This window comes from Phyllostomus discolor, chromosome 6, assembly GCF_004126475.2.
Source record: "Phyllostomus discolor isolate MPI-MPIP mPhyDis1 chromosome 6, mPhyDis1.pri.v3, whole genome shotgun sequence".
NCBI classification, from domain to species: Eukaryota; Metazoa; Chordata; class Mammalia; order Chiroptera; family Phyllostomidae; genus Phyllostomus; species Phyllostomus discolor.
This window is the reverse complement of record NC_040908.2, coordinates 134,109,940-134,137,341: the sequence shown is the minus strand read 5'-3', so window position 1 is coordinate 134,137,341 and position 27,402 is coordinate 134,109,940. Positions and strand designations below refer to the sequence as shown.

Here is a 27,402-nt window from a genome sequence, read left to right as displayed (position 1 = left end):
GTGATATGAGCAGTAGGGTATACAGAAATGTAAATGGCACAGGCCATTCAGGGCACTTAATTTACCTTGGGAGAGATTAATGAATTGAAACAATTGTGGAATACTTAGATATATAAAGCTCCTTTGTGTATTTAAGACAGGTCAGCCAAGAGAAGTTCAATGTGTTGACCAATTTTATTGTGCTTTCTAAGGCAGAACAAAACAGAGTGTTAACATTTTAGACAGGTTTTGACAACAAAAAAAAAGGTTTGAAACTAAAAGGATTTATATTAAGCCACTATTTATTCTATCAAGTGAGACCCTTTCTTCTCCTAACTCTCCAGAATTAACTGATGTCCGTATAGGGTTCAGTATGCACTTTTTGACAGTAAGAAGACACCTCGCTGACCTTGAAGGCTTTTAATGTAAGGTTTCTGGGGTGTTTATTTCTTTCACTGTAGAAACAGCAGCTTTTACAGTGATGACACTTTATACAACGACTCAGGTATTCTTTGCAATAAAGAATATGGCCTTTAAAGAAATTTCCCTCTTCTCCCAGCCTTTCTGTTGTATACCCCGCTTCTTCCTCTCTGATTGCTCTTTCTCAGTCTCTATTTTGTATCTCTGTCTTTCCCTCCCTCTGTCATGATTTATAAACATTGGATACATTTCTTCTGACAGATTAAAGAAGCTTTCTCCAATTAAACCACATGAGGAATGATTTTCTAGAGATAAAGCATTAAAAAGATCATTTGCTCACTGTCTTTAATCAGGAACAGACATTAATATTCCTATGATTTTTCCACACAAATTCTTGTTTCCCGTCACTAAGAAAGTTAAATAATCTTCATGAAAGAGAAAATGAGTCCCCCTGAGTGTCACTCTGTTTGCATATTAGCACGTAGCCAGGTCTCTGCCAAGTCACTCTCTGACTGACTGCTGCAGATGCTCTTTCTCAAGTATTCTGAGTCATATCTTTAGTGCAAGTCTTCAGGGACAAACAATAGCACCTGTTCCTCACAAGATATCGGGCCAGTTAGCCCATTCATGTATCTTTAATGAAGCTCTGGGGCAGATGGCAAAAAATGGCATCATCAACAACTTAGTGCAGAGAAAACAAAGGGGATGAGTGTTGATGCAACAATGCCGTTTTAGAAATAGGAAGAGACAGAACCTAAGTGTTTCCCATGCATCTGCCGCTGTCTTGATTGTCTGAACAATGTGAGGAACACCAAGCAATTAAAATTCTTGGGTATGTACTCTTTTTGATCAAGAATATGTTCTCTACCCTTTCCTAAAGGGAGCTGCTTTGGTGAGGGACTGGGAATTTAGGATTAACGGGCAGTTTTGGTTTGGGGCGTGCAGTGTGTTTATTTCATGAAGCACTGACTGAGCTTCATCTATGGTGGGTTCCCGGTTTTCCATTAGTCATTCAGGTTACATATCTAGCCAGTTAGTGCTGACTACCAAAGCAATGAAAGTAATGCAGTTCATACTCAGAGATATACTTTTGGTCACATCAAGTTTTACTTTTTGTTTTAACAAAATCAGTTTTACTCCCCCTTTTTAAATAGTATCTTTGAATTTGTGCTGAGGGAAAGCTATACTTTCAAGCAAAAAAGGATGCTATTTGGAATTTTGATAACTTCTTGGAAAATACATGTGGAGACTGGTCATTCTTTGATGCAGTGAGGAGGAGTCTATTATTTTTTATTCTTTTTTTTTAAAGATTTATTTATTTAGTTTTAAAGAGGGAAGAGAGGGAGAGAGAGAGAGAGAAACATCAATGTGTGGTTGCTGGGGGCCATGGCCTGCAACCCTGGCATGTGCCCTGGCTGGGAATCCAACCTGCGACACTTGGGTTCGCAGCCCACGCTCAATCCACTGAGCTATGCCAGCCAGGGCTATTTTTTATTCTTTAGTAAAATGTTTTTGGAAGTTGCTGTTTCCAGTGTGACTGTCTTTCCTGGTATGTCACCACATGGAAAATAGGATGATGGGAAGGAAGAGGAAAGGCAGGCTTACATTCTTCACACCAGGGTGGGGATTTTCTGTATCTTCAGAATTCTTTATCTGCCCTAAGCACTGACACTCAATGCAGTGGACTTAATTCACAGCTTCCATAGGAGGAAAGTATGTTGGGTGCTTGTATGTTCTTGTGTGGCCACGGAGCCTTCTTATCTCTCCCCCTTAATTTGCCCTTGCTTTCTATTTCTGTCCCACCTTCAACCAATAATCTTCTAGGAAGTACAATAAATGGAAAGCTATGAAAGGGGGAAATTGTTGCTTTAATTCATCCTTTCCACTTATATTACAGTCAAGAACCTCTTAACAGCAGGGCTACATTCTGAGAAATGTAGATTTCTCAGAATGTTTGAAGATTTGGTTGTTGCACAAACATTATAGAACACAGTTACACAAACCTAGATGGTATAGCCTATGACATTAATTGTATGTGCTATACTTTAGATAACTAGCAGCACAATAGATTTGTTTACACCAGCATCACGCACACGTGAATAATTAATTGCTCTAACATTGCAATGGCTATGACATCACTAAGCGATTAGGAAGTTTTCAGCTCTATTATAATCTTACGGTGCTGCCGTGGTATACGCAGTTTGTCATTGACCAAAATGTTGCACTGCAGCACATGACTGTTTCCACTGGTGAGTGGTGCTGTGGCGGTTTCTATATAGGTGGTAGAAACTTACCATTACCCTTGTTAATTTTTAAGACATAATTCTTTTAAACTAGCATCAAACTGGGGAAATCTGGATAAGATTGTTGGATTGTATTAACGTTGATATCCTAGTTTCGATATTGCACTCTAGTTTTTCAAAGTGCTACTGTTGGAGGAAACAGGGTAGAGGGTACATTGGATTCCTGAGTATTATTTATTACAAGTTCATGTAAATTTACAATTATATTTGTAAAAACCTTCAGTCATATAATTGTTATCACAAAGAACTATATTCCTTACCTCATTTAGGTCTGCTTAGCAAAAGATGACTTTATGCTTAATATAATATAGTAATAGTTTATAGACTTTGAGCCTGATTTACCTGGACTTCAATCCTGCCTCGATCACTTTTTAATTGACCAAATTATTTACCCTTTCCTGGTTTTGTCTTTCCCATTAAGTGAATGACAATAGTAACAGTTAGTACACCCTAGAGTTTTGAGGATTAAATGAGATAGAGCATGTAAATCACTTTCCCAGTGCCTGGCACATAGGAAACACTGGAAAATACTAGCTGCTGTGAGTATTATCATCATCATCATCACTATTATTTATTTTGGTAAGGAGCACTAGAAAGGAGCTTTTCGTCATCTCTCAGCCTAGATTCTAATTGGCTGCCAGATACTTTGGCTTGTGTTTAGTAAAGGGCTTTTTGAATTTTCATATCATTCTTTTACTTGAAATAAGTTAAGGACAATTTTATCTTTCCAAACTAAATTATCATTGCCCCTGAAAGTATTATGATAAATAATTGGAATCAGTAACAATAGGTTTAAGATCAAATTGTTCTGGGTACAAAATGGGAGGGAAGATGAAAGAAACTGAATCTAAACAATATAATAGCCATACTCACAAGCTGCCTCCAACAACACACCTCTGAAACATAAAATTATTTTTAGTTGCAGAACTCCAGATTTTCTCTACCAAAAGCATGTACACATGTGATTTTCCTCTCTCTCTCTCTCTCTCTCTCTTTCTTTCTTTTTTTCCCTGTCACTAAAGTCCATGTGACATAATGGAAAAAGCCCTCAACAGGGTAATTAGTGGTTTGGGACTTTAGATCCAGCTCTGTCATAGGCAGTGTGACCTCATGCCTTTGCCTTCTGTAGCCACCTGTTTCCATGCGTAATTTGTGAGGTTTGATTTAAGTTAGTGTTTCTCAAAGAGTGGTCGCTGGATCATCAACACCACCTTCACCTGGATACTTGTTAGAAAAATATACTTCCAGGCCCCTCCCTCAAATCTACAGATTCAGAGACTCTGAGGGTAGGGTTGAGCGATCTTTGTTTTAACAAGCCCTCCAGATTCTAATGCACATTAAAGTTTGAACATCACTGCTTTGGATTATTTTAATCTAAATTTTAGGTAGTTGGACCCAACCCCAGAGTTTCTGGTTCGCAGGTCTAGGGTGGAACCCCATAATTAGCTTTTTTCAAGTTCTCAGGTGTTGCTGGGGCTGCTGCTGGTGCTGCTGCTGGTCAGGGACCACACTGGGAGAACTAGTAGGTTAGATCAACTGTAAACTCCGCTCCACCTCTCAGTCTATCATTACTACTGCCTTCACTATGCCTTCCATCCCCCTCCTCACTTACTTTGACCTTCAATTTACTGAAACTGCCTCTGAGATAATAGCACTGAGAATTTCTAACATATCCTACCTTATAGATGGTGATGGACAGAAAGGAACTTCCCTAAATTATTACACTTATGTTAATATGAAACACCTACAGCTTTTTGCCATTAAAAATGACCTTAGGCTGTCTACTTAGTTATCTCATGTACATAGCTGATTACAAAGGAAATAGCTTTTGACACCAAGATTCAAAAACTAAGATCTGATGCCTAATTACCACTGATCCCTTTCTGATCTGAAGAGCCTGGGCATCAATATAAAAATAAAATTGTTTCCGTTCTAAGATGCTGCTTAATGAATAACACTAAAAATCCCAAGTTACATCTTCAGATGATCGCTGTTGTCCCACCTCTTCTTTTTCATAGTTTTCTAGATACTGGGGATGGGATAATGCTCTGTGAGGATCAGTGTCTGCGAAGAACATGACAAGCCTCTGCCTGCCAAACTGAATTGTTTAGTTGGCTCATGTTTTCTTTTTTGAATTAGAGTTATGGGGAAGATCCACTGTGTCTTCTTTTGGTGGTAACTTGATAATTTTCTAGTACTGAATATTCAAACTATACAAAAAAATGAGCAAAGACTTAACATGTACTGAGGGCCTAGAACGTGCCAGTCACTGTGCTGCAAGCGTCACTCTCCTTGTCTGCTTAATTCTCACAATAGCCATGCAAGGTAGTGTCATTAGCTTTGCTTTTTACATGACAGAGTAGTCTCAGGAAGGTTAAGTAACTGTTCAAGATCACACAGCCAACAGAATGACAATGTATAGATTTAAGTTCAGCTTCTTTGACAGCAAAGCCTTTGTAGTCACAGTAGATTCTGGATACATACGTGTTGAATGAATAAAAGAATGACTATATCACATTATCTTCCTAACGTTGACTTTTAAACAATCATAGAAGTATAAAGTTGAAAAAGCTCTATAGGTTATTATCTAATTAGGGTTTTTAATGCATATCTTTTCAAGAATTTCTAATCTGTAGGTATACAACCTTTACTTGACCACCTCTAGGGAAATGGCACACACACCCTCTTTAATCAGTGATTGTTGAATAAATCATTATTAGAAAATTCATCTTTGCATTAAATTTGCCTACCCCCCATCTTTCTTTCTCCTCCCTCTCTCTTTTGAGCTCAGTTCTGCCTTTTTTAACTACTCACAGTTAATCTGGTTCATCTTTCATATACCATTCCCTCAAATATTTGAGGATAGCATATCTTCTCTATCCCATGCTAAATAGCTGCCATTTTTTCCAGCTACTTCTCAAGATCCATAACACATTATAGCAACTTAATAAATGTTTGCTAAGTGGAAGAAGGAGAGGGGATATAAATATGGTACCTAGACTTCTCACTTTCTTGTTCCCTATTTTTAGAGTTTGAAGTATCTGTGCCGTGTTCAAGGTCCATGGTAGGACCATATTTCCAGAAGTAAATGAAATGGTTTCCTTTGATATTCTTTTGCACTGAATAGTAGTCACCCACAAAAAATATTGTTTTATTTTCTGACACAGAGCAGTGCCCTCATTTTTGACATCTCAGATTTGCATCAGGTCACAGTAAGCTGGGGTTGAACCACAAACCTAGTCCTTTTGTTCAGGGTTAAAGGCAAGACCTGGGCACTAGGGGATCAGCTTCAATTGAAGCAGGCTAAGTTTGTACACTAAAGTACAAAACTTGGGCTTACCTCAGCTAAAATGGAAGAAATAGCTGCCCAAAGCTAGTTTCTTTCACGCCCCACTGGCAAGGTAGTAATTGCACAAAGACCTTTTTATTATAAGTTGATTTTCCTGAGAAATGAATTCAGAAAAATACTGTAAAGTGTTTATTTTTTGCTTGCCCTTTATTAACCTGCATCTTAGGGCTTTCCCTGGAGAAAAACTGTTGGTAAATGAAACCTCTTAGACCTACACAGAGGCGTTTTGCACTATGTCCCTGGCTGTGGGGGGAAAGGGACAGGACAAGGCAAGTCAGTGCTATTTCAACAGGGCCACTAGCCAGTATATGGAATTTTGCCTAAAGAGAAGATTTAGGAATTTAAATGGGGGAAGAGTTTGGGGTTGGTAGAATTACTGGTAAAGGTTTGTATCTTAAATAGAATGTAATGTATGTAGCCCTTTTATGCTAGTAGAGAGGCCAAAAACCCAGTTTGAACTAAAAGATCATTTCTGTGAATACACCCTAATTTTGATCTTTAAATAACAAAAGTCCTGTGGTTCAACCTACAGGCCCTAATAGCCAGGACAAAACCTTCCTGTGATGCTCTCCTGGAATCAGGGTGGTATGTGCGGAGCGGAGAAGGGAGCTAGGAAATTAAAATGTGATTTCCACCGGCATGATTCTGTCATAGCTCTTATTTTCTGCATATGGAATACAAATACTGATATAGAGAGTGAAGATTTTCTATTTTGCATTTTTGTGCTCTTTGATACATTTATTGAGGTCAAATGAAATTTGATATAGTAGGATTTATTATGAAATGCTCTCTGAATACAACTCCATAATTACTGAGCTACATGGTAGTGCATAAAGCTGTAAAACTGCTTAGCCAGACAGGCAATTTATATGTTACATCGAGGTGTGTATGGCAAAGAATATTAGTTTAATTGGGAGCCAAGATGTAGTAGCCTTAAATCTGAAGAGCTCTATGTTTAACATAATGCAGTGAGGCTTTGAAATAAGATACCTAAACTGGGGAGACACAGCTTTCAGAATACATAACAATTAGACATTATTTTCTGACCAAGGACACTAAATATTATTTTCAAAATAAAGCACGGAATGCACAGCCAGTGAAAGGGTGAAACCTTTTAGCACTGTATGGTGTAAGAAGCAACTTATTTCTTTTTCTTCTTTTTAAAGAATAGAAAATTAAAAAAACTCAGCATAAAAGAAAACCATTTACTACAATTTAGTGGAAGCAGGGGTGAAGCAAATTCACAATGAGGTTATGTTCTTGGTGTGCTAATGGAATTTTAGAGGAGGGATTTGGTGAATTTCGCCTGAATTTTCTCAGGGAGCTATTTGGAATGAGGTTAGAAGTGGGTGGCTGTTTGGGTACCAGCACACCACCAGGACTGAAAAACAAATACTGCTTGGCGTCCATTTGCTCTCTGTCTGATCATAGGCTCTCTTCTGTTTAGCAGGTTCAGGGTCATATGCCTCCGCTCATGATCCCAATTTTTCCACATGACCAGCGGACCCTGGCAGCAGCTGCTGCTGCCCAGCAGGGATTCCTCTTCCCCCCTGGAATAACATACAAACCAGGTAAGTAGAGAGGCGTTTAACATTCTTTTGGAAATGCTAAAATCCACATGTTTTTGCTTCGTAGTCAAAACAAACACAGGAGCACATGAAAGAAGTATGAATAAAAAAACCATAAAAGCTTATTTAAAAGTAAAATTAGAATTGGAAAGTTAATTGGGAAGGTGACATGATAATAAACTAATTGGTTGCTAAAACTTTTATTTTCTCTTCTTCCACTTGAGTTTGTTTTGAGTTCACAGATAAATTGCTACTTTCCCTGGGGATTACAAATTTTTGTTAGCTCTCTCTTACCTTCACTGTGAATAATTGTCTTTGGCTAAAGATGCTTTCCTCCCCCTGAGAGCTTTTATATTCTGGCAGAGTGGTCACATACAGTATGAAATGTTATTATTTGTTATATGATTTCTCTTGAAAGAAAAGTTAAAATTGGACAGATTTAATTAGCTTACTATTAATAGGTAAAATTCTTTTTGATTTTAGTCTAAATAATGAAGCATTCAGTAGTATTTTCTCATTCATCTTTCAACCTCAAAAAACAGGTCACATAACCTTGCAGTGAAATGTGTTTTGAGATGATTTAGCAAATGTTGTGATTTTTCTTTATTCCTCTGAGTTTACTGGACTCCTGGGGAATTCAATTAGGGACACATAATGGTTTGAAGCTTCTTTCAGAGCCTCCTTGTAAACAGGGCTTTAAATGTTTAAAGATATGTTGCCAAAGGAATCCAATGTAAGGAGATAGTCAAGTAAATAAAAGTCAACCTTAATTTCATTTGTGAATTCTTTGTAAGTGACCTCAGCTCAGAAGTAGTGACCTTGTTCTACTCACTAATAATTTCTGTGTCAAGTTCATTTTAATATATTAACCTCCGAATCTGAGTATAAGAAATCTGAGTGCAGCAGTTTCTTTGTGTGTGGGGTTTATAAAGTGAACAAAGGCATTTTAATAGGCTTAAAGCAATAATAAAATATAAATCACTTTACTAAAATTCTTGGTAAGAAAGCTTGCTAAATTGCATAGAAATAAACCTGGTGAGTTTTAACATCTATTTTACTTACTTGTTGTCATCCATAACTCTTTTGTATTTGGAAGCATAAATACCGTTCCTTGTGACCAAAGGTAGGATGTCTGTGTCAAAACTCAAATGATTCAAATAGAGATGTTAAGAGTCTGGCTAACTAAGGACTGACTGTGAAAATTCCTCAAAAAAAAAAAGTCAATCCTAGTATTAAAGGTTTTTGGACACCTAAGTGAAAGAAAATTGTGATATTCAAATTGCTAAAAATTAATTTTTGTAGAGAAGAATTCTTAGAGCAAGTCATATTTCCTATGAAATTGGTATTTGTTTTAAGGACAGGTGTTTATTTTGTCAGAATATGTTTCTGTCAGTGCAGTGGTTCAGCCCTTCTCTTATCACCCTAAGTATTTCGGAACTCTTTCTTCATCTTGACTCCCTTTGGAATGTTGATGTAAACTAAATTTATTGGTTTATTCCAAATCTGAGCTTATCATCTCTACAACTCTTAAATTAACTATGTGTGGAAACTCTCTATTTAATTTCAGTGTTTTTTAAATTTAAAATTTTCCACACTTCAAAATCAGGAATGGGCCTTATTTTCTGTTAGACATAGTCCTCACCATAGTTAACATGTTACTTACCTAATTTTGTTAAAACATAATGACATTTTTCTTGGGGAAAAATGCTGTTATATAGTCAGTGAAGTTGGACCATTTTTGAAAAACTGCCTTCTAATACATCATCAATGAGATTACAGCATGTCACTGAGAAGAACATAGAGATGGAGACATCACTATGCAGGAGTGAGTTACCTCCATGGGACAGTGATTGTGCAGTGCAATGTAGTGTGCTGGGGAAGCAGAATTGTATTTATTTTGGTTAAGGCAGGACAATGAATTTGGACATTAGGACAATTTTAATCACTAGCAAGGCTGGTTGAAAAAAATATTTTCTAATGATCCATAGGTTATATCAGAAAATTTAATTAACCAGAAGTCTATATTCTTTAATACTTTGGCTAATCTAGGCTTTATTGCATATACAAATTATACTTAAAAAGGACTAACATTATGTGCTCTTACACCATTAGTAGAGAAATTACGTACTCAGGAGCCTTAATCTACACAGTGGTCTCGTCCTTCACTTGAATCAGGGGAGGAGAATACTGTTGGGCTGGAGTTTGGACTTGAAAAATGTTTTTGCTCCAAACTGAGCTATGATGATTTTACTTGAAAGATACACTAGACAATGACTAAATTTTTAGGAGAGAATAGCTTTGTCACATATAAAAGCCTTGAAATGGTCACATACCTTTATATATTTTGGTTCCTTAAGCAGGAGGCTGAGCAAGTGCTACTACTTTGATCTTTATAAATTACAAACTAAATGGCTCTCTCTTTTTCTTTTCTACCTTCTCATAAGCTAGAACAATTCCATAGAATTTATGCCACCAGCTGATGGAATGATTGTCTCAATTGCTAGAAAGCCAGGTCCTCCTTGGGGTAGTGTTCATGGTCAAAGTTAACTGTTTCCAGGCCCATATTAGGACAGTCTAAACAAATCTATTCAGGGCTATGGGTGTTTCTCTTCAGATACTTTGACCCACTGCACTGGGCATTTCAGGGCCCCAGTGTGCAGTGGACGTGGAACAAGCTCTCCCCCCCTCGCAGGCTTACCGAGGAGGAATGCTGCCCCCCGGGACTGTGCAGTTTTAGGGGAACAGCTATTAGATGGATCTCTGTAGAAATAGCTTTATTGAGTTTTAACCCCTAATCCAAAAAAGTTTTTTAATAGTTCAATAATTAGAGACATCTTTATGGAAAGGAACTCATCAGGGCCCAAAACATAAACCACCTTTTGGTTGCTTTGCTCTTTTATGTCACGATACTGAACTGTGCAGCAATCCAGGGTAAGGTAAATACATTTTAGCACCTATATGTGAGAAAATTTAAAAAGTGAGCCTCTTTCATAGTTGCCAATGTATATATCAATCAAGATGGAATTGCCTGTAAAATAAGGACATTTGATACACCAGAGGTGATGCACTTACTAATTGTAATATGATAATAGCTAAAGCTTACCGAATACTTTGTGCTAAATATTTTGCACGAATTATTTTAATTCCTACTTGAACATATTTAACCTTGCTGCACCTCATGTTTTTTGTCATTTGCAAAAATATGCTATAATTTTATCCACTGCTCAATGTAGGAGTAAAGATTAAGTTTGGCAGAGTGTATGGAAGTTCTTTCAGAATTCTAAATCACTAGGTTTGGGGATAAAACCTGACCCTGAAGCTGAGTAAATTTAGCTACATTAAATCACACCCTTGTCCATTAAAAATGTGGTCCCCAAACTGAGCCTTCAGCTGAGATACACTGTCCCTTGGCTTTATAACCAGAAGCAATTTACCAGCATACCTAATGCTTCTTTTAAAAAAAATGTGTTAAAATGTAAATACTATAGTAATTATCATTTTAACCATTTGTAAATGTACAACCCAGCAATATTAATACATTTACAATGTTTTGTAAACCATCACCACTATTTATATACAAAATATTAATCATCATCAAAAAACTCTGTGGCCATTAAACAATAATGCTCCCTATTTCCCACTCCTAATCCCTAGTTACCTCTATTCCACTGTCTTTCTCTGTGAATTTGCCTGTTCTAGGTACTTCATTTAAATGGAATCATACAATACTTATCCTTCCGTGTCTGGCTGATTTTGTTTTCAATTCATATTATAGCATATATGCTATATATGCTGTATATATATCCTTTCCTTTTTATGGCTGAATAATATCCCACTGTATATATACATCTGTTTGTATGTGTATTTTGTTTATTTGTTCATCTGGTTGAAACTCAGGTTGTATCTACCTTTGGACTATTGTGAGTAATGCTGCTGTGAACATGGGTGTACAAATGTCTTTTCCAGTTCCTACTTTCAGTTCTTATGGATATATATGTAAGGGTGGAACCATTGGGTCAGGTTCTATGTTTAACTTTTTTTTTAAATTAAAGATTGTATTTACTTATTTTAGAGAGGGGACGGGAGAAAGAGAGAGAAGGAGAGCAAACATCAATGTGTGGTTGCCTCTTGCACGCCCCCCACTGGGGACCTGGCCCACAACCCAGGCATGTGCCCTGACTGGGCATTGAATCAGTGACCCTTTGGCTCAAAGGCCAGTGTTCAATCCATTGAACCACACCATCCAAGGATCTATGTTTAACTTTTTGATGAACCACCAAACTGTTTTTCACAGAGGCTGTACTATCTTACATTCTCACTAGCAATGCCAGAGAGTTTCAGTTTGTCCACATCCTCCCACACTTGTTATTTTCCATAAAAAAATATATGTGTAGCCATCCTAGTAGATGTGGGGTGATACCTTATTTTAGTTCTGATTTTAATTTTCCTAATGATTAATGATTTTGAGCATTTTTTCCTATGCTTATTGGGAATTTGTATCCCTGGATAAATATCTGTTTAAGTACTTCATTGCCCATTTTTGAATTGGGAGGTTTGTTTTTTGTTGTTGAGACTCAGAAGTTCTCTGTATATTCTACATATTATTACCCCTTTATCAGACATATGATTTGCAAATATTTTCTCCTGTTCTGTAGGTTGTTTTTTCACTTACTTGATAGTATCCTTTGATGCACAAAAGGTTTTAATTTTGATGAAGTCAAATTTATTTTTACTTTTGTTGACTGTGCTTTTGCTGTCATATTCATGAAATCATTGTCAAATCCAGATTTACTTCTACATATTCTTCTAAGATTTTCATAGTTTTAGTACTTAAGTTTAGGTCTTTCATTCGAGTTAATTTCTATATATGGTGTAAAGTAAGGATCCAACTAAACTCTTTTGCATGTGGGTATCCAGTTTTCCCGGCACCATTTGTTGGAGATGTCCTTTCCCCATTGAAAGGTCTTGGCACACTTGTCAAAAATCAATTAATCACATATGTTAGGGTTTATTTCTGGGCACTTTATTCTGTTTAATTGGTCTATATATCTCTTCTTATGCCAGTACTATATTACTGTAGTTTTGTATAATTACTGTAGCTTTGTAGTAAATTTTGAAGACAGGAAGTATGCGTCTTCCAACTTTATTCTTCTTTTTAAAGATTGTTTTAGCTTTCAGGGCTTCTTGTAATTCCATGTAAATTTGAGGATTGGCTTTTCCATTTCTGTGAAAAAGATTGTTGGAATTTTGATAGAGATTTTACTGTATCTGTACATAGCTTTGGGTAGCATTGATATCTTAACAATGTTAAGTCTTCCTGTTCATGAACATGGATGCCTTTCCATTTATTTAAGTCTTTTAAATCTCAGCAGTGTTTTATCGTTCAGTGTGCAAGTCTCTTTGCTTCCTTGGTTAGATTTATTCCTAAATATGTGATTCTTTTAGATGCTATTGTAAACAGAATTGTTTTATTAATTAATTTCCTTTTGTATCATTCTTGCTGGTATATAGAAACACAATTGATTTTTGAGTGTTAATTTTATACCCTGAAACTTTGCTGAAATTGTTTATTAATTCTAGTAGCATTCTTCTGGATTTTGGGGGTATCCTATATATAGGATCCTGTCATATGTAAATACAGTTTTTTATATCTTCCTTACCAATTTGAATGCCTGCCCTCCCTCCCTCCCCCTTTCCTTCCTTCCTTCCTTCCTTCCTTCCTTCCTTCCTTCCTTCCTTCCTTCCTTCCATCTGTTCATCTATCCATCCATCCTGTCTTTTTGTCTAATACTGCTGGCTAGAACTCCCAGTACAATATTGTATAATTGCAGTGAAAGTGTGTATCATTGTCTTGTTCTTGATCTTAGGGGAAAAGCTTTCAACCTTTTACCATTGCATATGATGTTAACTCTGGGTTTTTCATAAGCAACATTTAACATGTTGATGAACTTGTCCTCTATTCCTAGTTTTCTGAGACTTTTTTGTTATGAAAGGGTGCTAGATTTTGTCAAATGCTTTTTCTGCATCAGTTGAGGTGATCATGTGAGGTTTTTCCTCTTTGTTCTATAAATGTGATATATTACATTGATTTTTTAAAATGTTGAACTACCCCTGCATTCCTGATATAAATCTTACCTAGTCATGGTAAATAATACTTTTAATATACCATTGGGTTCAATATGCTAATATTTTGTTGAGGATCTTTTTATTTATACCTGTGTAGGATGTTGGTCTGTCTCCCTGTCCCACCCCCCGATGTCTTTATTTGGCTTTGGTATCAAGGTAATGTTGGTCTCATTACTGAATAGTTAGGCAGTGTTTTCCCTTCTTCACTGTTTTTAGATTTTGAGAAGATTAATGTTAATTTTTCTTAAATGTTCAATAAAATTTACTGATGAAACCATCTGGTCTAGGACTTAATTGGGAGCCTTTAGATTACTTATTCAATCTCTTTATTTGTTATAGTTCTGTCGATATCTTCTATTTTTTCTTGAGTCAGTTTAGCTAATTGTGTCTTTCAAAAATTTGTCCATTTCTTCTAGATTTTCTAATTTGTTGTTGTACAATTTTTAGCTGCTTCTTTTTTTTTTAAAGGTTTTATTTATTTATTTTTAGAGAGGGAAGGGAGGGAGATAGAGAAAGAGAGAAACAACATGCGGTTGCTGGGGGTCATGGCCTGCAACCCAGGCATGTACCCTGACTGGGAATCGAACCTACGACACTTGGGTTTGCAGCCCACACTCAATCCACTGAGCTACACCAGCCAGGGCCTAATGCTTCTTTTTTATTCCTTTATTTCATTTAGCATTTATTGAGTACCATTTGTCTATATTCATATAAATAATAAATTTTATATAAACAAAATGTTTATGTTTACATAAAATAAGTGTAATATATATTCTCATTTAATTTTCATAACAATTCTAAGATGTGTCATTTTTTTCTATTCTATTAAAAGGAAAAAAAAACCCTAAAAGTTAAATAGTTGGTTAATTTTTCCAAGCTTTCCCATCTAGAAGTTAGTAGTGATAGAATTGATTGATTTGATACTCTATACTCTTGCAGACATGATCTAAGTCAGGGGTCCCCGAACCCCAGGCCATGGAGCAGCATCAGTCTGTGGCCTGTTAGGACCAGGGCTGCACAGCAGGAGGTAGTGGCAGGAAAATATTTCCTTCATCTATATTTGCAGCAGCTCCCCATTGCTTGCATTACCATCTGAGCTCCGCCTCCTGTCAGATCAGTGGTGATGGCATTAGATTCTCATGGGAGCGCAAACTCTACTGTGAACTGTGCATATGGGGGACCTAAGGTGCATGCTCCTTTTGAGAATGTAATGCCTGATGATCTGAGGTGGAGCTGAAGCGGTGATGCTAGTGCTGGGGAGCAGCTGCAAATACAGATTATCATTAGCAGAGAGGTTTGACTGCACAGAGACCGTAATAAATCAGTTGCTTGCAGATTCATACTGAAATCCTATCGTTGAGTGGCAAGTGACAATTAAGCTGCATCTGGTGGCAGGCTATAAAGCTATCTCCCTCACCCCTGGTCTATGGAAAAATTGTCTTCCATGAAACCAATCCCTGGTGCTAAAAAGGTTGGGGACCATTGGTTTAAGTGTGTATAACATTAAGAAAAGTCTAGTTTCTGTGGTTGTTTTTTGCTGTGGAAAAAAATGTAATTTATGTGTGGTGTTATCCAAATGACATGTTGTAAAGCTAGGATTTCTACCTCTTCCAGAACTAAAGCAGAGGTGCTCAAGTACTTGATTAAATCTATTTGAAATGAAAACATCTGAGGTTTCTCAGATTAGCACTCTAATTTTTAAATAAAAATGTTGAGGTCCAGGAAGAAAATAGGTTCACCCATGTAAGCTAACTTGGTTTTATGGAGATTAAGATTATTTTAACTGTCCCTCCTACATATATGGAATCTATATCATTGGTGAACTATCATTAAGGCATAAACTTTGAGTCATTACTTTAATTTGATTTCTTATAATGGGGGTGGATTTATATCAGTTCATCCACCCTCACTTATTTAATTGCTATTGTGACAAATTCCATGGATTTTTATATATTGGTCATAGTCCTAGATACATCTATGAAATAGATGAAGAAATTAAGATTGATACTTGATTCATAGCTTCTTTAAAGTTACCAAAAACAGTACAGATACTCTTAGGGAAAGTCCTAAGATCAAGACTCTTATCATGATCTCTTCTTTGATGAGCAGAGAAGAAGAATTTAGTGGGAGAAATAAGAGCATGGTGATCTCAGGAATATGTGCTACAACCCTTGCCATTGTTTTTTGTCCAGTTGTCCTCAGAACAAATGGAAGGTTTTGTTCTTTTTTACAATTCTAAAAGTGTCACCCATTACCTACTAACTTCCACTATAATGTGATGTCTCACAAAGATAAGTTCAGATTGACTATGGCAATTTCTTCGGATATAGATGAACTGTAATATTTTGTTACTCTGAATACATACATCCAGGCAAGATGTAAAGTGGTATGTCCAAGTCTGTATTGGTGATAGTGATTAAAATATTTGTATGTTGTAGCAAGAACGATGACAGTTTATTACAGTGAGGTCTGTATGTAAGTTATTTGACAACTCAGGTAATTTACCGTCCTATGACGCCACCACACAATAATCTGAGAGATAGTTGGGGATGTGTCGTGTATTTTTCTTCTGTTTTTGGAGGGTGTAAAATAAGGTATGAGACTTTGAGCCAGTAACTGAAGAATCTTCTCTACTCTTCCCAACCTTTTAAAATTATTTCCTCAGTAGGTTAGTATCTGAAATGAATATCTCAGAAGACCACAACCATCCCATTCCCTTGTTTTTCTGAAGAATCAAATGGGCAGAATTTTACCTATGGGATTTTTGACTTTTTTTTTTTAAAGTGGAATTTTTTACCTGAATTACACAAACTGAGAATATTCCTGTAGGAGGTAGACAGAGTCTAATGGGTCCATCTTCTCAGTACAGGCTCCCCTGTCTCTTGTATTTAAGTCTTAATAGGTTTTGACTTCATTTCAGTTTCCCTGAAAATTAGAAAATATTATTTCTGTCATTCAGGCACTCTTGCTGTGGAGCTGCTTTGATTTCAAAGAAATATTACCTATTGTGACAAATGAAACTACTGTTAGGCAAATTTTCTGTAGGTTTTAAATCCTGTTTTCTTAATCCTCAGGTAAAAATAATCAGTTGGAAAATCTAGAGGGCTGGAAAGATGGATTTAGAGAGTGCACATTCTTCCCCAAAGTGTCTCTCAGAGTTGTCTCCTTATACTAGCGGTAGCAAGAGCCAGATCACAGCAGCGCCCAAAGCCAACCTGTTCCAACAGGCTTCCTCTTCCTTTGTAACAAATTTAAAAAGAATGGGTCCTCACGTAAGCATTTCAAATCCAGAGACAAATTTGAAAAAAATTGCTACAACATGTTGACTGATTTCTTGCCAAGTCAGCCACTGAGAACTTTTTCTTGATTGACTCTTACACAGAGAAAACTAGAGGGGGTGGGGGAGAGCACAAAACTTCATTATAAAAAAAATTAAACTTCACAATACCCTAAATCCCTCTCCCTCTTATATTTTTCTCTTTTAACCCCACTCTTTTCTTCACCCGTATCTTCTCCCTTTCTTGCCTTTTCCTTTTTCTCTGTCTTCTAATTATTCTCTGTTGCTCTGATGTATTCATTTTTACTTTTAGTATTGATATATAATGATATATTCTGGAGAAATAGCTTTCCAAAGATTATATTTAGAAATACAGATTCAAACCAGCAGAAAAGTTAAGAACGTTTTAAGAATATGCTTGTCACAGTGGAGAGAAAGCTGTTTGTAGCCAGCAGGTGAGCTGGAGAATACTGCAGGGTGTGGTAGAAATAGTAATAAATTAACTAGCAAGCCAAAAACTATAAAAAAAAATCAGCTATTTCATAGCATAGAAGCATGACAGCTATGAAAAAGGAGTGCCCCGGGGAATTCTTTTAGAGTTTGATTTTTTAAAATATGTTTGACATGAAAAATGTTTTAGTACAAATACAGCAACTGGTATTAAACTTACAGGGGGTGGGGGTTGTGTTTTAGAGTTAGTATGAATAATGCATGATATTTAAAAAAGAATAGCTCTAAATGTTCCGGGAGGCAGTCCATGTTGATGGTTGGAATGGTGATTTTTTTCCCTATTTTTGAAGCATCATTAATTCAGCATCGTTTTGTGATTTTTTTAACCTGATAAGATATCAACCAAAGAAATACTATTTGACTTAGATCAGAATATTCTTTCATCAGATAATTTAGTTTAAATATCAAGAAGATCAGTAGAATTATTTAAGCATAAAGCGACAGTCATTTAGTATAAAAAATAATTTGGCCTAGTTATCTTTTTTAAAAAGCTCATGTAGCACTGCAAACCAAAATCAACCTCATGGAAGGGGAAAAACAAGATCAGATATTTTGAACATTACTCCATAGGAGACCCGCACAATGTAGTGTGAGTGAATGCATTGTAGCCGCTCTCCATATGCAATCAGAAGCCAATTGTTACTGGACTGTGTACAAGCACACACTGTGCTCAATGGTCTGATGAGGTATTATGGATATGATGCAAAGAGACTGTGTAGATTAGAAGCTAACAATTTGTTAAAAGTGAAAGCAACTTAACATTTACATTGGGCCAGCTGAGCAGCACTTCACGTGGCAGGCAGGATGAGTTCCGAGGAGGCAGGGGCTTCAGGAAGGCTCCAGGTATTAGTGTCCATGCTGAAAAAGTTCTATTGCTCTCCAGTTGACTACCTTTATTACTGTGATTCTTTCTGTACCAGTTTTCCATTATTACATTCAGCTTTCAGTGTGGAAAAGTTCATGCAAAACAGCATGATCATTATAAATGTCAAAAATGTGTGGAGGAACAGCCTATTAAAATATAGCCTAGAGATAGTACATAACACTGACTTTAAATAAGTAGCCGAAGCCAAAGTGATACTCCATTAAATCACTGATATTGTGTAATTTTTCCGCAAGTATTAATTTTGACTTCAGTCACTACTATCACAATACACTCCACATCACTTTCTCTTGGTTCTTCAGGGTGCTGCACACAGTCTGTGTTCTTAGGGCACAGGCGGTACTTCAGTCCCCCTTCTTAGGAGTGGTCTGGAGTCAGGGACACAGTAAAATGTAGCACTGAGCTGGGCTGAGCCATGCGCAACCCTTTCCAGACTTCTAATGGAGATATTCCATGTAAAATGTGTGTTTATGTAATCAAATCACCAAGAAGTAAGTGATAAGTGCCTTGTGTACATGATGCTAGGATCCACCTAGAATCTAGAAGTTAATCCAGAAAAATAATATTTCCACTCCCAATGGGGTACCAGGCATTTTACAGAATGTAGGCAAATAAGATTCACATTTTTAACATTTTTTCTATTTTTTATAAAATAAAGTTTAGGGTTATGGATAGTCAATAGTTCATAATTTTTTTTGGACTGTAACACTCTGCTTTTTCCACTAAGCCAAACTTTTTGTTGTTCTAATACAAAAGCCTTAATGCTTTCTCAGTGAACTGAGTGTCAGCCTGGCTTGAAGATATTTTTTTACTCTTAAAAAAATGATGTATTACAAGATTTGTAATGGAGTGAACATGCTTGAATTGCACATTTAATTTTTTTAACATCACATTCATGTTTTGCCAGTTTGCCTACCAGCTATCTGTTAACAAAAAGTTCCAAGGCAGCACTGCAAGTCCGTGCCCAACTAAGCCTTTTGTTTCTGCAGATGTTTGGGCTTAGAGCAATGTTGTGAAGCTCAGGCAATCCAAGGACCATGTTTGTACTTGTCTGCTGCGCTTCCCTGTGCATTGTCTAAACCTGTATGCATTGTTCTTTCCGACAGGTGATAACTACCCCGTACAGTTCATTCCATCAACAATGGCAGCTGCTGCTGCTTCTGGACTCAGCCCTTTACAGCTCCAGGTATGTGCCAGAGGAAAAAAATGTGGGATACGAGCCAGTACTTTAGAGGAAAACTGCTAACCAGCTGTATGCTAAATAATGGCCTGAATGTTAAATAATTTTTTAAGCATAGCCTAGGAGGATTAACACCTTATGTACTTACCATACTGCAAATAGAAAAGTGCCAGTTTCAATATTTTTAAAGGAAAAATGACATGATGACTTAGAACTATGTATACTCTCTATCGGGTGAGTTAATGGTTTTATAATTTCTTCATGGCTAGTTGTTATTGGCTACATTAGCTTTTTCCTTGTCAGTTTTCAGCCATGTCTTAACTTATGCCAAAGTAGCTTTTACATAGAAGCATCAAAACAGAAAATGATGTTGGATATTTTGTCTAGCAGCTCATAGAAGAGGGGGTTGTTATTAACAAATTACTTTAGCTATTTACTAAAATGTAAACACATTGCACCTGTGTGTATGTGTGTCTCATCTCATCCTCTTCCTCATCCCAGGTGGGGAGTCTGGGCATGGTGTCTGACCAAGTTCTGGATTAGCGTTCCTTACTTAAAATCTACACTTGATGGGAAAGTGTTTAAGAAGCTGAATGAAAAAACCATTCCCATCTATCTTCTTCACAGTAAAACGAAGGGTTTACAGTAGGGCTAGGTGATCTTTATACCCTTCCAGCACCTGCTATTTTAATGGGAAATTGACTTTAAATATGAGTGTCTATTTTAACAAAAAGATAATAATATTAAAGTACAGGTTGAACCTTCAGAATTGAAATAATTAGAAAGAATATGATAATTATCTATTTTAATTTCAATACAGTGGAAAGTTTAAAGATATATTTTATTCTTATAATTTACTGTGATTATTTCTAGTTTTCTAAAATAATCTAGGGAATAGCATCTGGCTAGGCATTTTACTTTCTTCTTTGCTATTCCCTACACAACTTCAAATATAAAAAAATGTGCAAATATTTTACCATAAAAAACATTTTGAGCATTTTCAATTGGGTCTGCAAATAAGAATTTCTGCATTACTTTGAGGAATGTTATAATTAGAAGTTTTATCCAGAAAGCATTGAAGATGTTACTGTTACAGACTGCCTAACAGAACTTAGAAACTGTACCTTATAGGAGCAACAACCCCACCTCTCTTTCAAACCTTGATGTTCTTCACTACTAATGCTAGAATTTACTGAAGTTGGTAAAATCTAAAAAGAAGCCTTGCTAATAGGAATTCTAATCTATTTCTCCTTTTTTGATGGCTGTGCTATAGAGTGCAGCCTTGAGTCAGAGGCAGAAATAAGAACCAATACAATCATTGTTTGATCCTGTAACCAAGTTTCTAAGAAGGAGCATCTGGGTCCTAACCCTTCTACTTTCTATTCTTTGGTGTGCTCATTACCCTGGATTTAGAAATACGTGTTCTGTTTCATGAGTTCTGACAGTATGTTTTGTCTTTTTTTTTTTTTTCTGAATATGCTACTAAACAGAAGGGTCATGTTTCCCACCCACAAATTAACCCAAGGCTAAAGGGCCTAAGTGACCGTTTTGGCAGGAGTTTGGACACCTTTGAACATGGTGGTGGCCACTCTTACAACCACAAACAGATTGAGGTATGAATACTTCCATTGGTGCTTCATTGGGTGGGGGACTGGATTGCTCAGTCATATTCTAGGCTTTTTAAAATGGTGGCAGATACTCAACCTAAACACTAAGACATAATTATTTCCCTTTTTTCATTCCTAAGGAGGCTCATTTTTGCTCCTTTTCTTTCATAAAAAAAGGTAAAGGTCAAAAAAATGCCCCTGAATCAGGCTGTTAACTGCTATATAAGTACTCATGCAAAATTTTTACTTTGTGAGTGTCCTCAAACCATCTTTATTTCCCTTACTCTTTTACTGTTTTTATGTATAGTGATGTATAATGTTTAAAAAACACTTAAACATTAAAAAAATCTCATTTGATCCTGTAAAGTTGATAGAATATAATCCTGCTTGTACAGACAAACAAGAGAGGTTCAGAGAGGTCAAATTATTTAACAAAGGTTACACAATATTCACAGAGTCGGAATTTTCACCTGGGATTTCTGACTGTACCTGATTCAGGTTTTCTAATTTAATTTTCTCAGGCTGAAGCAGAGATGGGAGCCTGGGTCTGGCTAGTTACTTTTTATCCCATAAATTTTGATAGTATTCCTTTCAAAATACATTTATTGGAAGTATATTTAACTTCCAATAAAGCTCTTTGTTGTTTTGTGGAGTATTCTTACTAGTTGGGAGAAGATAGCTTATATGACTCTTTTGAAAACCCAGTCTTTTTCTTCTACAGGGACCTAGTCACTCTCTAATTGCACACTTAATTTCCCTCCTGTATCATCAGTGCCCCTTTCTGGGACTGTTGGGTACTGGAGAGCTGCCACTTGTCTGTTGAATCACACACACACACACACACACACACACACACACAAAATGGGGACAGGTTACCTCAGACTGAAACACTCTTTAACTTTCTGGGTTAGATGTAATACTACATTTTATATTCTAACCTAGGATGGGAAACTCCATTAAAAAAAGAAAGAAAATAATTGCAGCTAGCAAAAGTTGTATATTCAGCTCCTATTGGCTCTGCTGGTCTATACATATCAAATATTATATACTTAATAAAGTGTCCCTTTGCCACCTCTGCTGCTTTGGAGTGTGCATTTTTAGAAAATGGTAAAGTTTACTCCTAAGGAGAAAGAAGAGGACAAATCAAAGGCCAGCTTGGAAATAGCCTAAGGAAGGGTTCCAGAGCTTGCTGCCCACCTTCCTGTTTCCTTTTCACTGTGGTATGAGAAGTATACAGGGGTTTCCACTCTGACGTGACTGGGCACATCCTTTCAGAGTGTCTGCTGTCTTCTGTACAACTGGGAGGGATCTCTTTTCTAAGGCTTTTGGATGTAGAAAAGGTGCCATATTTCTGGACATTCTGAAAATCTACTGTGCCTAGGATTGACTGCTGAATAAAGAGAGAACTGGGCATTAAGAACAAGCCCTTATGTGTGATGACAGTTCACAAGCTTACCCTCACAGGACAGATAGTTTGTTCAGCTTTAAAGTGCTTGAAAGGATGTGAAAGCAGGTGGCCTTGGCACAAATGCAAGACTTTCTCTTTTTGTTAATTTTTACTTTCTCTTAATGTGTTGAATTCTATCCCATCAACCTGCTCTTAGCCAATTTCCTACTCAATCTTTTTCTTTCTAATTTTTCAGAAGTTGCTTAAGTTGACTTCCTTCCCCCAAATACCACTGGTCTGTGATGCTGTCGAATCTGGCTTCTGTTGGGCTTCTTCATACCATAATGTCATATATGTGAATGCCAGATCCTGGTGGTGCTGTAGCAGTCCTGATCTAGACACACAGCATATGCTGATGCCTGTCACTTTTATTAGGCTAAATAGAGAACCCATCAAAGCAGGAGTCCTCATAGCTTTGTAGTTTAAGCTTGGGCTGGTTTGAGAGTTTCCTGGGCTTTTGTTTATGCTTGTTCTATTTCCTTGCTTCCATATTTTGCAACTTTTCTCTACATGTCAGGAAACTTTTGCTCTATTTGCTTGTATGGCATGTGGGTTAGAAAAGATTGACCTTGCTCGTAAGGCAGATTTCTCAAACTTTCCTGGTATTCGAATAGCATGTTTATTTGGATGTTTATGCACATCCAAATGAGCACAGTAGACACTCATACCTAAGCTGCTACAGACATTCATATTTTAAATCTCCAGTAAGAATATGGAGAAAATTTAATATTATCTCGCTTTATTGATTTTAAAGTCTACTTTCTTTTCTAGCTAAGGTGTTCTCCTCTTTTTTGACAAGTTAAAATGTTAGCTTGGTCAACAATCTTGATCATGATAAACTGTTGATACTAAGGAAGCATTACCATGTGAACTGGCTTTATTTCTAAATGGAGAGTTTTAGTAAGAAGAGCCTACAACACATACACACCACGACCACCCCACCACCTCCACACGCACCCTGATGCACTGCTCAGGGCAAGTTAACTTGTCCTTCAAAGCTTGTCACTTCTCTCATCAATAAGCCTGGGTAAATCTCAGCAGTGTTTATCTCAACACCCTGGAAGCCTGAAATTTTGTTATCAAGTAGAGAAAAGGCATTTAAAGTGGAAAGACCCTCCTTGCATTAGGGTATTTCAGTTCTTTCTTTCTCCAGAATGAGGAAGATGCAGGAAAGGATTTTTGGTTTTTTTTTTTCTTTTTCAGTTTTCTGTGCTAATCTAAGGCATGGTTTTCTCTGCCTCAGGGGCACAATATTAGAGGAGAGCAGGCCGAAGAATGCTATTTTTAGTTGAACAGTTCAGCAGATGGAGTCATGAATACTCATATATCTGAATGTTGAGGGGCTTGAACCATTAATTTTGATAATGTATTTAACCCTGGGAACAATCAGAAACTGTAACTCTAAGGTTACAGTGTTTTTGACCTTTCGAGAACAGAGGACATTTACTATAGTAAACAATATATTATATTGCTACTTATTCCAGTTCTCTACCCGTATAAATTTCAGGACCAGTTGCCATTTGCTTTCCTCGGCTATGTTAGCATTGGTGCTCCAAGTAAGTCGAAAAGAATGTTAAGGAAGGGGGACCAGTATAATGAGGCAGTCATGTAAATATGCCCTTTAAATAGCTAAGATGTTAGATTGTTTCTGAAAAAAATATTGTCTTAGAAACTAAGCTCTGAATGACTTTTTTACCCCAAAGGAAAAAGTAGTTTCAGTGTATTGATTCATTGTATGTGATGACTTTCAATATGATAGATCCTTAAGGTGACCTTGTTTAGTTTAGTTTTGTTTTGTTTTTAAACAGGAGTAAAATTGCTTTATAGTTGTGGCTTATATTAAACACAGTCTGGTACTGTGTCATGCAAAGTGATGCACCTGTCTCATGCCTTCTTATTAAATGATACATGCCCTCTTTAGCAAATAGAGCAGTTAAATATCACACAGCTTAAGAATTTCTAATTAAAATATCTCCACATGTCAGCATATTGGTAATGTATTATTTTAATCCATTTATTTTGTTTATGAAACAGTGACATATGTTTAGATTGTGAAATATATGAGCCTTAAAAATCACTTTATTGAAGAAAATTAATTCCTACAATACTGCTTCGGTAATGTGTTCACTCACCCAGTCACTGGCGGCACTGCCAGTCTTAATGTTGGGTAGACACACTTACCAGTTTTATCAGTGTAACGGTCTTGGGAAAAAGCACTAACACTTCTTTTTCTGGGCTCCAAATGATAAGGCTTTCATTCTTCACCTTTTTTTCTTACTCATTAATTCAAACCTATCCCCCCAAAACACTTTTTGCTGCTGCTGCTTCTACTTCTTCTTTTTTTTTTTTTTTTTAAATACAGTGAAGGATGGGACTGAGTGTATGTATAAGGGATTCTGAAAGACCAATCAAAATTAAAAACAAGCTAGTTACCTTTTCAAAGTTAGACATAGTAATTTGTTTGTCAGCAGGGAGATGTTTGGGTCAGCTCTGAGATAAAGTGACTGTCAGCAGTTATTCCTACAAGACAAGTAATTTCACTCAATGTATTACTGACAGATTGCTCACTTCTCTGAATCACTGGAGAAAACAAACTTAATATTGTTACAGGCAGAGTTTCTGTCTTCATTAGCCCCAGAGAATGATTTTTATCGAGCATTCAAAGCCTACCAAGCTTTAGTTGGAAGATATTTTAACAGATGTGTTCTTATAATGATAGTATGGGTAGTAGTCCAAATGAAAAGAATTAAATATGAAAATTAAAGAAAATAATATAAATACATTTGCACTTTTATTTGATGGGCAGTATATGTAGTTTAGGGGAGATTTGAGGAAAAGAGTATAAAAACACTAGGAAAACCTATCAACTACAAGTTATTCTTAAATGAAACTATTAAGGTCTTGGCAAGTTTGCAAAGATGGAGAACAATTGAAGTTTTTGCAAAAGTAAATACAAATACATATTTTATTTAAATGATATTGCCAATTTTCATGCTACAAATGGAAAATGAAGAAGTGCCCATCAGCATTGAGAATGCCCTATCTCTATTTCGGTTTCAGTCTGAACCTTTGTGGTATTGTACTTAGATGCTCTTCCTGGCCCTTCCCCATCTTCTTGTTTGCAGTGGTAAACATGCCTCAGTGCTGTGGAGGAATGAGAGGGCTAGTTAGTTTTGCTGGGTGGGCTGAAGAGGTTGTGATTTCTAATAGGGAATTGAATAAAGAGTTGATTAGCGTGACCTCTTACTGGCTACCCAATGGAAAAGAAAAAAGAATGCACTGATTCAAAGCTTGTTTGAAGATGCCAACCATGGGGTTGTGCTTTGAGGAGAAATGCTTGCTTTCTCTTAATCAGCCTTCTCTCACTGTCTTTGACGTGAAGAGTGTGATACAACATAGGAGAACCATTATAGCTGGGATTAGATGAAGTGGGGACTGATGGAGTGAGCTCCACTTTGGAATCAGTATCTTGGATTCAAGATACAAGTTTCTAGTATTACTTGCTATATTGTCCTGTACTGGTCTCAAATTACCTTCTTTTTATAGTTCACTCATTGTAAAAAAAAATGGATATTTATTCTCAGGGTTTTTGTGAATTGTAAATGGAATTGTGAGGCATGTGCTAGATTTCCACACCAAAAAAATTCATCATCGAAACAGGGGAACATTTTCCATCATCCCAATAAGCAGTCAATTCTATTCTGGCTTTGTTGTCTAAAGTACTTCTGATAGGTAACTCTATCTACTAGAATGTAAGTCTCTGAATTCAGGGTCTGTTGTCTCTTCTGTTTACTGTTGAATCCCTAATACTGCCTGGTACAGTATTTGATAAAATGAATGAATTAATGAATTTCATCTTTGGGGCCATCTGGGACTCAAACTTCTTTGAAAACTATTTTGTTTGTTTGTTTGTTTTTTGATAAGTTCAGTCAAGTACTCTCTCTTTAGGAAGAATTATTTTATGTAAACAATTTTTCATTTCTAGTTACCAGAAATGAAAATACTTTCTAGTATTTTTCTTTTTAAGAAAAATAGCAGGTACCAGTTGAATCCTGATAGAGGTAAAAGAAATATAAGCAGTTCAAAGAAGGATGCAAAATATGAAGATATTTCCTAGTATTTGGAACTTTGTCTTACTGAAATAATAAGTTTGTCTTAGTGAAACAATAAGTTTATACCTACCCACAAATTAAAATGTTAAACTGGATTTTCTTTCAGAAACTGGATTTTCAGTTGATTTTAAGATAATACCTAAAAGGTGAGAGCATGGCTCTCCTCACATAAGCCCTGTTTTATCACTGTGTTTAAGTAATTTCATTGATGGGGTGGTGTTCACCTATATTCACAGAGATGGTTTAGTAGGAGCCTCAGATCTTGGAATTACAAAATCAGCACAGTCCTCTATCTTTCCTAATATAACATTTCCACCAACATTTATTTGGCTCCAGCCTCACTAATTAATCCACTCAATGGGGAGCTGCCAGTGCACGAATACTAGTATTTAAATAGACTGTACATAAGATGCAATGTTTTCTACAATACTGACAGGTATTTTTATTCCTGTTTTTACCAAACAGGAGTTTTGAGATATTATTTGGTTGGTATCATGTATCATATATATGTAAGTATTTAATGAACTACCCTGAAAATCAGAGAGATGGTATGATGAAGGATATATTGGAAGGTTACAAAGCAAAACATTCTAGTGCTTTTAGGAAATGCTTCTCCTCAGCTTCCAACCATAGATAAATCA

General features: G+C 36.4%; 1 protein-coding gene across 19 annotated transcripts in view; it reads left to right on the top strand.

The window, feature by feature from the left end:
* The window catches only part of SOX6 (SRY-box transcription factor 6), a 614,163-nt gene that overhangs the window by 478,153 nt on the left and 108,608 nt on the right, over positions 1–27,402 (top strand). For 8 of the 19 annotated variants that reach the window (XM_036029075.1, XM_036029074.1, XM_036029077.1 and 5 more), the window contains 3 exons: positions 7,499–7,622; positions 19,522–19,601; positions 21,086–21,208. In XM_036029075.1, coding sequence (XP_035884968.1) covers positions 7,499–7,622; positions 19,522–19,601; positions 21,086–21,208 — 327 coding nt within the window. The remainder of the gene's footprint in view (positions 1–7,498; positions 7,623–19,521; positions 19,602–21,085; positions 21,209–27,402) is intronic. The other 11 variants (XM_036029087.1, XM_036029089.1, XM_036029084.1 and 8 more) reach the window with 3 other exon arrangements.